Below are 16,187 nucleotides of genomic sequence, written 5' to 3' on the forward strand. Positions count from 1 at the left end.
TTTGTTTCAATGGGGTTGATTTTCTAGGTTTGTTTCAATCAAAAAAGAAAAAGTTACCTTGAAAGTGGTTTGGTTTGAAGAGAGAATTGGACCATTGCCTTCTTCACGCCCCACCGGTCACACTTAACAAACACAAACCCAAAAAAAAAATAAATAAATAAAACATAAAAAATAAAAATTGGAAATTCATAAATTTTCAAATAAAAGCTGTTGCGAACATATCGGGTCAGTCTGCCTGTATTGTCTTCCAAAGTTAAAAGCCAAATTTCATATAAAAAACTAGAGTTTCTGGACCATAAGAACTAAAGTTATTCTGAGAATCGAAACCAACAAAAATTTTACAAAACGCTTGAAAATAACCAGTCACCGCACTATAAAAAGTTTCTCATCCAAACTTTATGATCAGCTCCAATAAGGCTCATTCTCACAAAACAAGCCTAAAACTCGTTCTCCATCTAAAAATCAAAATTAAATTCTCCTTACCTCTGAAAATCGGAACCAACCGCAACCCACCTCTAAAACTCGAAGTTGCGGGTCTCTTCTTAAAATCGGAACCAATGCCTAGTCTTCCTCTAGAAATCGAAGATGTAACCTTGCTCCTCTAAAAGTTGAAGCCACCGCCGTAACCCTCTTCCTCAAAAACCAACAATGAAACCATTCCTGTCTTCTATATAGAAAAATATGATGAAAAAACAACAGATTATATAATCACCAAAAGCTTTGTCATAAACGTAGGTCTTCTTCTTATGCTTCTTGGCATCTCCCCTGGAACGAAGGACAAGGTGGAGACTGGAGAGTGAATTTCTTCAAGATGTTGTAGTCGGCTAGGGTTCGTCTGTCTTCTCCCTATTTTAAGCTAAAGAAGTTGGAGATTGAGAGAGTGAGACTAAAAGGGAGGGAAGAAGAGAAAACGAGAAGTCAAGTGACACCTTTTTTTCCGTAAAATTTGAGGGTTGAGCACGACTTTAATTCTTTTGAAATAAAATTTCTGCCTTTTTTCCTCTATCTATTATAGCCTATTTAATAAAAATATATAAATATAATCAGAAGCTATAGAAGATCATATTTTGTGGTGACAGTTTGTTACTTCCGAAGATATGGCTGCAAGTACTGTAATTCCTAATCAGTTCATCATCAATTCCGGATCGCTGTGTTGGAATTTCTAAGCTAATTCGATTGAGGGGACATTTTCAATGGTTGCCTTCCGTCAGGTATACTAATCTTTCACTGTCGTTTACTCTGAATACTCGAGACTTTTCTTGAAGAATGAGAACTGAGCATAAGAATTAGTTCAACTGTTAGAGCTGAATTTAGGACATGGACTGTTATTGGTTGTCGGATCCGGAAGTAATTCATTGTGCGTTGAAAGTAAATTCCACACGACCGTGGTGTAAATTGTTCCTGTCGGTTGCTCTAAGGTTTACATAGATGCACGTCAAACGGAGGAATGGAATCAAATCGAGAGAAAATATGCTCAGCTTTGGAAGGACACAGAGATCAGAATTTTTTATGAAACAAATCTGATAGCTCGCTAGGTTTTTAAAAGGAAGAAGAAGATGAAGATAGAACGGCCACTGACGTTTTTTTTCTTCTTGGAAATTAATGCCAGATCTAAAAACACTAAGGGCACACAATAAATCTTAAAACCTTTTTTAATCCAAATAATTGAGACTTCACCAGTTTAAAAAATATACAAAAAGAAATAAATCTTAAAACTTTTTTTTCTTGCAAGTGTGGTTGCCGAAGTCTGCCATCGTCTGACCAGTCTTTAATTCTCCGATGTAGGACAAATGAAAAGGAAATATTTGGGTATATAAGTTCTCAATACATACAGATGCTCTTGACTTGTGACGTTAATCTAATCATTTATACATACTAGTCAAGAAACACAAGGAATGCATGTGAAATCTTTTATCTCTAATTACAATTTTGTTTATTCAATACATACAGATGCTCTTGACTTGTGACGTTAATCTAATCATTTATACATACTAGTCAAGAAACACAAGGAATGCATGTGAAATCTTTTATCTCTAATTATTTTTTTTAAATAGTAATTTTTAGCATATATAAATAAATATTATACAATTTTGTTTATGTTACCATCAACTTTTAACTTTTAAAAATGAGATAATGTAACCGTTTTTATTTTAATGTTCTCATATTATAGTTTTCTTTTTTTTAAAAAAAAAAGTTCTTCTATCTACTATGAAGAGAGAATTGTTCTAGTAGTAAAATTATAGAATTATTATGTAAATACTCTAGCATTGTAATATATATAATGCAATATTTATTATTTTAATGTTATTATATATATCTACTGTGAAGTCCATTAAATCCTCTATTGTTTGTATTTTCTCTAAGCTTTGGATCTCCATGAAATTATTATTATTATTTAAAATATAAATGCAAATATTTGTTTTGTTTCTTACACGTGCATCTCACATATACATTGGAAGAATCGATGCCCTAATTCAAAGTGTGTCAATATCAGCTACACTTACTCGCCCTAATCCACTGTCTTTCATAACGAATACTTACACTCAAAAAATCAAAACCAGTCGATAAAGGGCAATATGAAAATTTTAAAAAATGTAAGGGGAAAAGGGACATGTTACCTAACCCTTTCTTATATACATAAGAGAAATATTATGAATATTATAATATAAAATAGATGACCATTGCTTAGTGTCTCAAAAGTCATGTGTCACTATTCATGTTGTTCATGTGCCATGTAGTTATTTATGTTTGATGTTCATGTAAATTCACATCTTACTTGCAATTCCACTTCTACCAATTTCATGATTTTTAGTTATTTTATGTTTTAGTTATTTTAATTTATAATTTTAGTTTTTATCAAATTCTTTTTTTTAGTCTTTTTATTTTTTTCTTTTCTTCAATTTTTGCTTTTTCTCTCTTTTTATTTTATTCCATTTTTTCATTTTCTTTCTCCAATTTTTACTTCTTCCTTTTTATTTTATTCTTTCATTTATCCGATTTTTGCTTTTCCTTTATAATTTCTTTCTTTGATTTTCTGCTTCTTCTCTTTCTTTTTCTTTTTTTTTTAATTTTTCTTTCATTTTTTTTTTTTGTTTTTGCTTCCTTTTTTCTATTTAATCTGCTTTCCTTTCTTCAATTTTTGCTTCTTCTCTTTCTCTTATTTTTAAAATTTTTCTTTCCTTTATTTGAATTTTTCTTCTTCCCATTTTTTTTTCACAAGAATTATGAGGTTGAATTTCGTACTCAAGACTTGAAAGTACTCAATTCATAAGTGACTTAACACCAATAAGCCAATCATCAAGTTTGATTATTATAATAAATAATAAATATAAATAGCAAATGAAATTCTTTCAGTGATAGCCACTAATACTTTTTGTCACTGATAGCTTAATCCTTGATTATATTTTCATAGTTAATAACCACTTATATAAATCTATCATTGATAACCAACTTAGTGAATTTAATTATTAAAGATGAATCTCGAATTAAAATGTAAGTGGAATGTCTAGAAGTTATCACTAATAGAATTTTATCAATGATAGAAGCTATCATCGAAAAGAAAAATGATTTATAAATGTTTGGGAAGGACAAGAAGGGGTAAACAAGTGTCCAGTGGCAATGATTGATAGAAGCTACTACTGATAGCATGTTACCAGTGATAGAAGCTAATATTAATAGCATGCTATCGATGATAGAAACTACCCGATAGCACGTTATCAGTGATAGAAGCTACCCGATAGTACGTTATTGGTGATAGAAGTTACCACTAATAATACCTTATCGATGATAAGAACTATCACTGATAGCATGATATTAATAATATCATTGATAGCATCTTATCAATGATGTTATCAGTGAAAGAAGTTGTCATTGATAACCCCAATATGAGCGATGTTAGTGATATCGGTGATAGAACTTAGGTGATATCTATATGTCGAGTTTCTTTCAAAGATGATAATAAGTTATAGAAGTCTATCATTGATAGCCTTAAGTGTTAATATTTCAAGGTTGATTCTAATTGATGAAAGTCTATCAGTGATGGCGACTAATAGCTGCTATCAACGATAGCCATGATACAAGATTATTAGTGATAACTACTATGGTATTCAAAGTTGTTAGTCTTCTTTCAAAGTTAATCACTATTTATAAATCTATCATTGATAGCCATTGATAGTCTTACGTATTGATATTTCAAGTTTGATTCCAATTGTTGAAAGTGAATCAATGATAGCTTGATCCTTGATAGCAAATTAAAAGCTAATATTTCAGGATTGTATTAATTTTTCTCAAATTGAAAGTTATCGCTGATAGCAACTATCATTGATAGAAATTGATAGAAGCTATCAAAGATAGCAGTTGATAGCTGCTATTAGTGATAGCTTTTAATTTGAGAAAACTGGAAAGAAGCGAGAAAAATAGTGGCTAGGCATGGGTTTTTTTAGTCTTTTATCATTTTTTGATCTATATATGCAATTATTTTATCATTGTACTACATATTCTATTATTTTGGGTTTGAATTTATTTATGCAACTAGCGCTTTTATTTATTTATTATTATTATATAAAAATATTATTATATTATATTTTTCATATCAATATTCCCGTTGTGCTCTTTAATTTTTATAACATCTTATCAGCACGAGCTCCTATCGTTTTCCCCGCTAAAGGTAGATCCTAAAGGTATGTTGGTTTTTCCCTCTTCATTATAATCAATAAATTTAATATTTTTCTGCATATTCAATATCTATTAAATGTCTAACATAAGTACAATATTTTATGATAGTGCTGCCATGACAAATCTCACAAAAAATAGAATTTGTCCTCCTTGATATTAACGACAATAATTATTTGTCATGGATACTTGATGTCAAAATGCACCTAGATGCTATGAATCTTGGGAAGACTATTAAAAAAAATATGACATCCAGTCATAACAAAACAAAAGCTATGATTTTTCTTCGTCATCATATCCACGAGGGATTGAAAATGTAGTATCTTATAATAAAAGATCCCCATATCTGGTTGAAAATTTAAAAGAGAGATATGATCATAAAAAAAAACAGTTATTCTTCTTAAAGCTTGTTATGAGTGGATGCACTTGAGGCTACAAGATTTCAAATCAGTAAGTGATTACAACTCTGCATTATTTAAAATCAGTTTAAAATTGTTGTTATGCAGAGAGAAAATTACTGATGTTGATATGTTAGAGAAGATATTTTCTACATTTCATGTCTCAAATATGCTCCTGTAGCAGCAATATCAAGGAAAGGTTTTAAACAGTATTCTGAATTAATTTCATGTCTTCTCGTGGTCAAACAAAATAACGAGTTATTGATGAAAAATCATGAATCTCGACCAACCGGAACAACATCATTCCTTGAAGTGAATAGTGTGAATTTTAATAATAATTGTGGTCGCAGTCGAGGTCGAGGTTGTGACCGTGGAAGAGGAAGAAATAATTATTATTTTCGTGGTGGTCGTTCTAATCATTTAAATTTCAAAAGAACCACATAAAATGATGATAAAAAATGAAAAGCTTCACAAGATAAAAGTTCAAAGAGTGTTGAAAATAAATGCTTCAGATGCGGAATGACAGAGCATTGGTCACTTACCTGTTATATGTCAAAACACTTACTTGACCTTTATCAAGCCTCCTTGAAGGAAAAAGAAAAATATGTGGAAGCAGATTTTGCATATCGAGATAATGACATATTTGACCCATCCCATATGACAATTTTAAATGTGACAGACTTCTTTGAATCTCCTAAAGAGAAGATTGACATAATTGGTGGCATCAAGTGCTTCATTTGACTTTGAGAATACTTAGACTTAATGTTGTTGTTTTCTTTTATCGATCTTCATGTTTTTTTAATGACTTTTGTGTATTTTAAGTGTTGTTTTTCTTATTGTAATTATTTTCTTTTAATGAAGAAGCATGGATCATTTTCATACGTTAGGTGTTTCAAAAATGAGCAAAGAAAATCCATGTCTGGCAGACAGTGCAACTACACATACAATACTTACAAATAAAAAATATTTTTCCAAATTGACAATGCTGAAAGCAAAAATAAATACAATATCAGGTTCTACAAATTTGATCAAAGATTTTGGAAAAGCAAATATTATTTTTCCTAGAGAAACAAAATTTACAATTGACAATGCATTGTTCTCTATTCAATCAAAGAGAAATCTTCTAAGTTTTAAAGATATACGTTGCAATGGTTATCATATTGAGACTGATAGTAAGAATAATGTGGAATATCTATATCATATCCATATCTCAAATGAAAAACATATATTAGAAGAGTTGCCCGCTTTATCTTCTAGATTGTATTATACTCATATACGAGCAATTGAAACATATGCAACAATGAACCAAAAGTTCATGAATCCAGACATATTTATAATTTGGCATAACCGATTGGGTTATCCAAGATCTATAATGATAAAAATAATTATTGAAAATTCAAATGGACACCTATTGAAGAACTAGAAGATTCTTCAATCTAATGAATTATCATGTGATGCTTGCTTTCTTCTAAGTTTTAAAGATATACGTTGCAATGGTTATCATATTGAGACTGATAGTAAGAATAATGTGGAATATCTATATATCATATCCATTATCTCAAATGAAAAACATATATTAGAAGAGTTGCCCGCTTTATCTTCTAGATTGTATTATACTCATATACGAGCAATTGAAACATATGCAACAATGAACCAAAAGTTCATGAATCCAGACATATTTATAATTTGGCATAACCGATTGGGTTATCCAAGATCTATAATGATAAAAATAATTATTGAAAATTCAAATGGACACCTATTGAAGAACTAGAAGATTCTTCAATCTAATGAATTATCATGTGATGCTTGCTTTCATGGAAAATTGATAATTAGATCATCACCATCTAAAGTGGGGACTGAATCACCCACATTTTTAAGAACGAATTCATGGTGATATATGTGGACCCATGACCCACCAAGTGGACTATTTAGATATTTTATGGTATTAATAGATGCATCTAGCAAATGGTCACACGTATGCTTATTATCAAGTCGAAATCTGGTATTTGTAAGATTATTTGCTCAAATAATTAAGTTAAGAACACAATTTCCTGATTATATAATTAGGACCATTCGTCTTGATAATGCTAGTGAATTTACATTCCAAGCTTTTGATAATTATTGTATGTCACTTGGGATAAGTGTTGAACATCTTGTAGCTCATGTTCATACACAAAATGGTTTAGCATAATCATTTATAAAACGTTTGCAATTAATTGCAAGACCATTACTTATGAGAGCTAAGTTTCCTTCATCTGTATGGGGACATGCTATTTTACAGAGAGCGTCACTTGTACGCATTAGGTCAATAGCTTATCATAAGTACTCGCCATTACAATTAGCTTATGGTCATGAGCCAAATATTTCCCATTTGAGATGTAACATCCTGATTTTTATTTTGTAATTAAGTTTTTTTTTTTTATTGTTGGCTACTTGGATAAATTATATGAGATTTATGTTTTTGGGCTAAGCTAAAATATGATTGAATTATTTGGAATTAATTGAGTTTTATTTTGGCTTATATTTTGGGAGATTTGATTATCTATGGAGATAATTAAATGTGTATATTAGATTTTTTTTTAAAGGAAAAGGAAAAAATATATATATAACTATATATATTTTGGGAGATAATTAAGGAATTTTTTTTTTAAGGGAAAAGGAAGAGTTTAATTTGGTTATATATATTTATGGAAAGGGTTAAAGGAATGAAAAAAAAAAAAAGAAAATTAAATTTACTTCTCTCTCCTCAACCCAAACGCACGCAACCTTTTTTCCTTCCCTTCTTCTTCTTCTTCTATTCCTTTCAGCCCTAGCCATCGTCCGCCTTCCAGCCACCAGCCTTGTCATTTCGATGCCGCCGCAAGCAACGTCGCCAGATCTCCTCGCCAGCGCCGCTGCAAGCAGCCTCACCTCGTCGGATATCCTCGCCAGCGCCACCGCAAGCAGTGCCTCGCCGTTCCGTCGTCGCCGCCATGAGTTCCAGCTGCCGCCGTGAGCTCCTCGTTACCGTGAGCAGCGCCGCCTCCTTGTCGTTTTGTTCGCCGCCTCTGCCTTTTTGAGATTAGGTAAGAATTGGATTATTTTGGGCAACGTTTGGTGTTAAGTCTTTTTAAAGTACCTCTTGGTGTTGGAAACGATTTTAGTGTTACCCATTGTGTCGACTTTCAGGATTTGGATTTCGAGGCGTTGCTAACAAAGAAAGGACTATTCTCTTCATCGGAGAGTTTTAGTTTGGGTAAGTTTTATGTAAGTTGGTCGGTTATTCTTGGAAAAAAAATAAGTTATTGATTTTGGAATTAATTATTGATCAGATTGGCTACTTGAATAAAGTTTTGAAATTTTTCTTGGATCAAGCCACAACTTTGGGTTGATTCAAGTTTTCCAAAGGTTTTAAGGAATTATTTGCGTGGACTTTTGTGACCAAGTTGAGATAAGTGATACTATTATTGGCAATATGTTTTGCTAGATGCATGGTAGTTACAAGTATTATGAGCATGTTAAAACTTCTAATCAGTACTGATATTATGTATGTGATGCATGAATAGACCAGTAGAGCGGTTTATTGTCTTGCTTTGACGCGTGTTATTATTATGTTTGACGGTATGTCTACAGGCCACTAGACATGCGTGAACCGATAGGTTAACGTTCATGTTATTATCATGTTTGATAGTGTGCCTACGGGCCGCTAGACATGCGTGAGCCGACAGGTTTACGTTCATGTTACTTTTATTTTCATGTTTCATGTTTTGACAGTGTGCCTATGGGTCGTTAGACATGCGTGAATTGATAGGTTAACGTTCATGTTATTATTATGTTTGACGGTGTGCCTATGGGCCGCTAGACATACGTGGGTCAACGGGTTCACGTTCATGTTATTATCATGTTTGACGTTGTGCCTACGGGCCGCTAGACATGCGTTTCAAGGCAAGATAATACGTCTTTTAGTTTTCCTTTCATCATCAAAAACCGATGTAACTGTATGAGTCACAGGCTATTTTTCTTTGCTCATGGATGATTATCTATTTATTTATTCATTTTTTTTATAAATTATTTCTTGTTAAAAAGGATGGCCCGGGTTGAACGATTTAAGATTTTGAGATATGTTAGAACATTTTTTTTATATACTTAATGCAGTTTAAGATTATGATTATTTTCTTTAATTTACTTTATTTTCTTCAATGAGAATATTTATGCATGTATGCAGTAGCGATCCCTTTTCAGTAGTCCTAGAAAGTGGGGTTGTTACATGAGAATTTTTTGATGTGCAGTATATGTTCCAATTGCTCCACCACAACGCACTAAGATGGGTCCTCAAAGGAGGTTAGGAATATATGTTGGATATGATTCCCCACCAATTATTAAATATCTTGAGCCCCTGACGGGTAATGTATTTATTGCATAATTTGCTGATTGTCATTTTAATGATACAAATTTTCCAACATTAGGGGAGGAATTAAGAAGTTGAAAAAATAAATTACATGAAATGCATCGTTATTGTCTCATTTAGATCCCCATACAGATCAATGTGAACTTGAAGTTCAGAAAATAATTCATTTGCAAAATATAGCAAATCAATTACCAGATGCATTTATAGATGTAAAGAAAGTAACTAAGTCACATATACTAGTTGCAAATGTTCCATAAAAAATTGATATCCCAACACAACAAGTTGTCACTAATGAGCCTGGAACAACGCGTGGTAGACCAGTGGGTTCCAAAGATAAAAATCTTTGAAAACGAAAAATAATTAATTGTGAAAAAGACTTGATTGAGGATGTAAATACCCATAAAGAAACTCTCGACATGACTAGTGAGGAATGTGAAATACCTAAAGATAATAATGAGATTTCAATAAACTATGTCAGAAAAAAAAAAATGAAATCAAACTAATATAATTATTGATAACAATTTTGCATATAATGTTGCTCTTGATATTATATCTGAAAATGAGGATCCTAAAAAAAATCTGTTGAAGAATGCTGACATAGAAAAGATTTGCTTCAGTGGAAAGAAGCAATCGAGACCGAATTAAACTCACCTTCAAAATGTCAGATTTTTGGACCTGTAGTCCGAACACTAGAAGGTGATAAACCTGTGGGATACAAATGAGTATTTGTGAGAAAAAGAAATGAAAATAATGAGGTCACAATAGTTGACTTCTCCCTTCTAGTGGATGATTATAGGAATATATTAGGTAACTACATGTTTAAAATCATTAAATAAATTATTTTGCCCCTATTTTTTAGCATCATAAAAGAAAAAAAATATATATAATTTTCTTCTACTTCTTAGCATCAAACGTTAATAGTATTATATATTTTTAAAAATTAGTTTCATTAACGTGAATGGTATCCTAGAACATGATCAAGAACCAAAGCATGTCAGGCCTTTCGGTGAAGGCCAAGCATTTGCGAGATTTCAAGAAGTACAACCCCAACACCTTCAATGGGTCACTAAAGAACCCGACCAACGCAGAATTATGGATATCCTCAATTGAAACGATTTTTCGTTATATGAAATGCCCAAAAGACCAGAAGGTGCAGTGTGTCGTTTTTATGCTTACCGACAAGGCTCAGATTTGGTGGCAGTCGGCAGAAAGGATGTTGGGTGTAGGAGGGGATCCAGTGACTTGGGAGCAGTTCAAGGAGCGCTTTTACGCAAAGTACTTCTCTGCCAACCTGAGGTACAATAAGCAGAGGGAGTTCTTGGAGTTGAGGCAGGGACACAGGTCAGTGGAGGAGTATGACCAGGAGTTTGACACCTTATCCCGTTTTGCCCCGGAGTTGGTCACCATGGAAGCCATAAGGGCAAAAAGGTTTGTTCAAGGCTAAAAGACAGTATACGAGGTATCATGCAAGCATTCAAACCAACCACTCATGCTGAGGCACTTTGTTTGGCAGCCGAGGTGGACCCACAGTCAGGAGATGAGTTTTCACGAGTATTCAGGGCGAGACCTTCCTTAGGTCAAAAGAGGAAGACGGATCAGAAGGCTTTCGAGCCTCACCCCCCATCAGAAGGTTCAAGGTTCAGACAGATCGCTTCGACATTTTAGGCAGCAGGTTGTCGAGGCGATACGGTAGAGAGAATGTGATCGGTGTGTAGCTCGTGTGGAATACATCACTGGGGTCGATGTTTGGCAGGCACCAGAGTTTATTTTCATTGCAAGCAGGAGGGGCACTCGATAGATAGATGTCCTGCTAGAGGCACGTTCGGTTTTGGGAACCAGTTTGTAGGTTGTGATCAGAGAAGTTTGGGTAGGCCTTAGCATCAGCAAGGTCGTGTTTACTCTACCACCCGACAAGAGGCCGAGAAAGCAGGTACTGTTGTAACAGGTATGCTCCCAATCTTGGGGCATCTTGCGCTAGTATTGTTTGATTCGAGTTACACTATGTGTTGTCGGCTTCCACTCCGTCTGGAGAAATTATGTTAGCAAAGGAGAAGATAAAAGCATGTCAGATTGAAGTAGCGAGTCATACCCTGGATGTGACTTTAGTAGTCTTGGACATGTGGGATTTTGATGTGATTTTGGGCATGGATTGGTTAGTAGCTAACCATGTCAGTATAGAATGCTCTTGCAAGGAGGTGATCTTTAACCCTCCCATGAGAGCCAGCTTTAAATTTAAAGGGGCAGGGACCGTGGTCCTGCTCTAAGTGATTTCTGTCATGAAAGCCCAGAGGTTGCTTAACCAGGGTGCCTGGAGTATCTTAGCTAGCGTCGTCGACACTAGAAAGCCTGAGGTCTCCTTGACTTTGCAGCCAGTAGTACATGACTACCCAGATGTCTTTCCAGAAGAACTCCCAGGTCTGCCGCCGCATCAGGAGATAGACTTTGCTATCGAGTTGAAGCCAGGCACAACTCCTATCTCAAAAGCTCCATACAGAATGGCCCCAGCAGAACTGAAGGAACTCAAAGTTCAGGTGCAAGAGTTGTTGGATAAGGGTTTCATACGCCCTAATGTGTCCCCTTGGAGTGCGCCGGTGCTATTTGTGAAAAAGAAAGATGGGTCATTATAGGTTTGCATTGGCTACAGGGAACTAAACAAGGTGACTATAAAAAACAAGTATCCGCTTCCCAGGATTGATGACTTGTTTGACCAGTTGTAGGGAGCTACAATGTTTTCTAAGATTGATCTTCAGTCGGGGTATCATCAGTTGAGGATAAAGGACAGTAATATTCCCAAGACAGCTTTTCGTTCGAGGTATGAGCATTATGAGTTCGTCATGATGTCATTTGGGTTGACGAACGCTCCTACAGTATTCATGGACCTGATGAACAGGGTGTTTAAGGAATTTCTTGACACCTTCGTGATAGTCTTCATAGATGACATTTTGGTTTACTCCAAGACAGAGGCAGAGCACGAGGAACATTTGCGCAAGGTTCTAAAGATCTTGAGGGCGCAACAGTTATATGCTAAGTTTTCCAAGTGCAAGTTTTGGTTAAAGCACGTGTCCTTTCTAGGGCATGTGGTGTCCAAGGAAGGTGTATCTGTTGATCCTGCAAAGATTGAGGTAGTCACGAGTTGGTCTCGTCCTACCACAGTTGGAGAGGTCTATAGTTTCTTGGGGTTGGCGGGCTATTATCGTCGTTTTGTGAAGGACTTTTCCCGTATAGCCACTCCTCTGACTCGGTTGACCAGAAAATGAGCTTCCTTTATTTGGAGTAAGGCTTGCGAGGATAGTTTCCAAGATCTCAAGAAAAGGTTGGTTACTGCCCCAGTTCTCACCGTACCCGATGGAACGGGTGGTTTTGTTATTTACAGTGACGCCTCTAAGAGAGGATTGGGGTGCGTGTTGATGCAACAAGGTAAGGTAGTTTCTTATGCCTCCCGCCAGTTAAAGAACCATGAACTGAATTATCCCACACCTGATTCGGAGTTGGCAGCTGTTGTTTTTGCTTTAAAAACTTGAAGGTACGACTTGTATGGCGAGAAGATACAGATTTTCACCGACCACAAGAGTTTAAAATACTTCTTCACTCAGAAGGAGTTAAACATGAGGCAGCGTAGATGGTTGGAGCTAGTGAAGGATTATGATTGCGAGATTCTGTACCATCCAGGAAAGGCAAATCTAAATAGAAAGGTAGCCCATTCAGCAGCCCTTATCACCAGACAGAGTCGTTTATGTAAGGACCTTGAGCGGGCTGAGATAGCAGTGGTGGTAGGGGAGGTATTTGTGCAGTTAGCACAATTGTCGGTACAACCAAGTTTAAGGTAGAGGATCATTGTTGCTCAACGCAGCGATCCTTACTTAGTTGAAGTAGCGCAGCAGGTGAAGACAGGATACGGTGGTGAGTTCTCCTTGTCAACAGATAATGGTCTTACTTTTTGAAGACGTTTATGTGTACCAGCAGAGAGTGACCTCAAGAATGATCTGTTATGGGAAGCTCATAACTCCCCATTTTCAATACATCCTGACAGTACCAAAATGTACCAGGACCTAAAATGTTGCTACTAGTGGAATAGCATGAAAGTGGAGATAGTAGAGTTTTTCAATAAGTGCTTGGTGTGTCAGCAGGTAAAGGCCCCAAGACAAAAGCCAGCAGGTTTGTTGCAACCTTTGAGCGTACCGGAATGGAAGTGAGAACATGTCTTGATGGACTTCATTGTAGGTTTGCCGTGAACGGCGAAGGGTTGGGTTATAGTGGACAGACTTACCAAGCTGACACATTTTATTCCAGGGAAGTCTATATATTCAGTGAGTAAGTGAGCCCAGTTGTATATGAAAGAAATGGTAAGATTGTATGGGGTACCAGTATCCATCGTGTCTAATAGGGACCCTCGATTTACCTCCAGCTTTTGGAAGAGTCTTCAGGCAGCATTGGGTATACGTTTGGTTTTCAGTACGACTTTTCACCCACAAACTAACGGTCAAACTAAGCGTTTGAACCAGACACTGGAGGATATGTTACGTGCTTGTGCACTAGAGTTTGCAGGGAGTTGGGACTCTCACCTGCATTTGATAGAGTTTGCCTATAATAATAGTTATCAGGTAACCATTGGTATGTCACCATTTGAGGTCCTTTATGGGAAGAGTTGTAGGTCACCCGTATGCTGGGATGATTTGGTGAGCGAAAATTACTAGGAACTAAGTTAGTACAAACCACGAATGAGAAAATACAGAAGATTAGGGCCCGAATGTTGACGGCTCAAAGTAGGCAGAAGAGTTACGCGAAGTGAAAGTTTTGTGCAACAAGAAGATAGATTTGGTGAAGGTTTTTTGGCAAAATCATCAGTTCGAGGAAGCAACATGGGAGCGCAAGGACGACATGAGGATGCATTATCCCGAGCTTTTTCAGGATTAGAACTTTCGAGGACGAAAGTTTATTAAGGGGGTAGAATGCAACATCCTAATTTTTATTTTGTAATTAAGTTTTTTTTTTATTGTTGGCTACTTTGATAAATTATATGACATTTATATTTTTGGGCTAAGCTAAAATATGATTGAATTATTTGGAATTAATTGAGTTTTATTTTGGCTTATATTTTGGGAGATTTGATTATCTATGGAGATAATTAAATGTGTATATTAGATTTTTTTTAAAGGAAAAGGAAATATATATATATATATATAAGTATATATATTTTGGGAGATAATTAAGGAATTTATTTTTTAAGGGAAAAGGAAAGTTTAATTTGGTTATATATATTTATGGAAAGGGTTAAAGGAATGAAAAAAAAAATTAAATTAAATTTACTTCTCTCTCCTCAACCCACACACACGCAACCCTTTTTTCCTTCCCTTCTTCTTCTTCTTTTCCTTCCAGCCCTAGCCGCCGTCCGCCTTTCAGCCGCCAGCCTTGCCGTTCCAACGCCGTCGCAAGCAACGTCGTCGAATCTCCTTGCCAGCGCCACCGCAAACAGTGCCTCGCCGTTCCGTCACCGCCGCCGTGAGTTCCAGCCGATGCGAGCAGCGCCGCCTCCTTATCATTCTGTTTGCCGCCTCGCCTTTTTGAGATTGGGTAAGAATTGGATTATTTTGGGCAAGGTTTGGTGTTGAGTCTTTTTAAAGTGCCTCTTGGTGTTGGAAACGATTTTAGTGTTACCTATTGTGTCGACTCTCAAGATTTGGATTTCGAGGCGTTGCTAACAAAGAAAAGACCATTCTCTTCATCTGAGAGTTTTAGTTTGGGTAAGTTTTGTGTAAGTTGGTTGGTTATTCTTTTGGATTAAGAGTAATAGTGGAAAAAAAATAAGTTAATTGATTTTGGAATTAATTCTTGATCAGATTGGCTACTTGAATCAAGTTTTGGAATTTGTCTTGGATCAAGCCACAACTTTCAACTTTGGGTTGATTCAAGTTTTCCAAAGGTTTAAAGGAATTATTTGGGTGGACTTTTGTGACCAAGTTGAGGTAAGTGATACTATTACTGGTGCCTTCGTGCTAGGCGATCTAGATTAGACCTATCAAGTTACTTGGTTGACTCTGGAGCATGATTTTTGTTACAATATGTTTTGCTAGTTGCATGGTAGTTACAAGTATTATAAGCATGTTAAAACTTCTAATCAGTACTGATATTATGTATGTGATGCATGAATAGACCAGTAGAGCGGTTTATTGTCTTGCCTTGACGCATGTTATTATTATGTTTGATGGTGTGCCTACGAGCCGCTAGACATGCGTGGGTCGACAGGTTCACGTTCATGTTATTATCATGTTTGACGGTGTGCCTACGGGCCGCTAGACATGTGTTTCAAGGCAAGATAGTACGTCTTTTGGTTTTCCTTTCATCATAAAAAACTGATGTAACTGTATGAGCCACGGGCTATTTTTCTTTGCTCGTGGATGCATAGTCTGATCCCGGTAATGGGATCACTTACTAAGTATTTTATACTCAACCTTTATCTTTATTTTTTTTCAGGTAAGAGCAAGGACACTCGGGTGACTGACAAGAGGAATCCGTGACAGTGCCAAAGGAACCAAAATTTCCGCATTTGACTGTTTATATTTTCGCATGTTTTTTTTTATCCATTCATGGATTTCTCATAATTTAATTAATTAAATCATCCATTTATTTATTCATTTTTTTTTATAAATTGTTTCTTGTTAAAAAGGATGGCCCGGGTTGAACGATTTAAGATTTTGAGATATGTTAGAACATTTTTTTTTATATACTTAATG

At 35.4% G+C, this 16,187-nt stretch overlaps 1 protein-coding gene and 2 long non-coding RNA genes across 3 annotated transcripts; all 3 read left to right on the forward strand.

Annotated features, from left to right (window-relative positions):
- The first annotated feature begins 7,784 nt into the window (after positions 1–7,784).
- On the forward strand, positions 7,785–9,133 carry LOC120081902 (uncharacterized). The gene is made up of 2 exons (XR_005482992.2): positions 7,785–8,134; positions 8,238–9,133. It is a non-coding gene; the product is annotated as an uncharacterized LOC120081902 (long non-coding RNA).
- Positions 9,134–10,429: 1,296 nt separating this feature from the next.
- LOC150038394 (uncharacterized) lies at positions 10,430–10,900 on the forward strand. Its single transcript, XM_090312994.1, has one exon. The coding sequence runs from the start codon at positions 10,430–10,432 to the stop codon at positions 10,898–10,900; it is 471 nt and encodes a 156-aa protein (XP_090169120.1).
- Positions 10,901–14,895: 3,995 nt separating this feature from the next.
- Positions 14,896–16,144, forward strand: LOC150038395 (uncharacterized). Its single transcript, XR_016525281.1, has 3 exons — positions 14,896–15,197; positions 15,294–15,419; positions 15,928–16,144. It is a non-coding gene; the product is annotated as an uncharacterized LOC150038395 (long non-coding RNA).
- Positions 16,145–16,187: the final 43 nt, after the last annotated feature.

This window comes from Benincasa hispida, chromosome 1 (genome assembly GCF_027475165.1).
Source record: "Benincasa hispida cultivar pf3 chromosome 1, pf3_genome.v1.1, whole genome shotgun sequence".
NCBI classification, from domain to species: Eukaryota; Viridiplantae; Streptophyta; class Magnoliopsida; order Cucurbitales; family Cucurbitaceae; genus Benincasa; species Benincasa hispida.

Coding starts and splice junctions, on each gene's coding strand:
- LOC150038394 (XM_090312994.1), top strand. CDS start 10,430: ATGATCAAGAACCAAAGCATGTCAGGCCTTTCGGTGAAGGCCAAGCAT.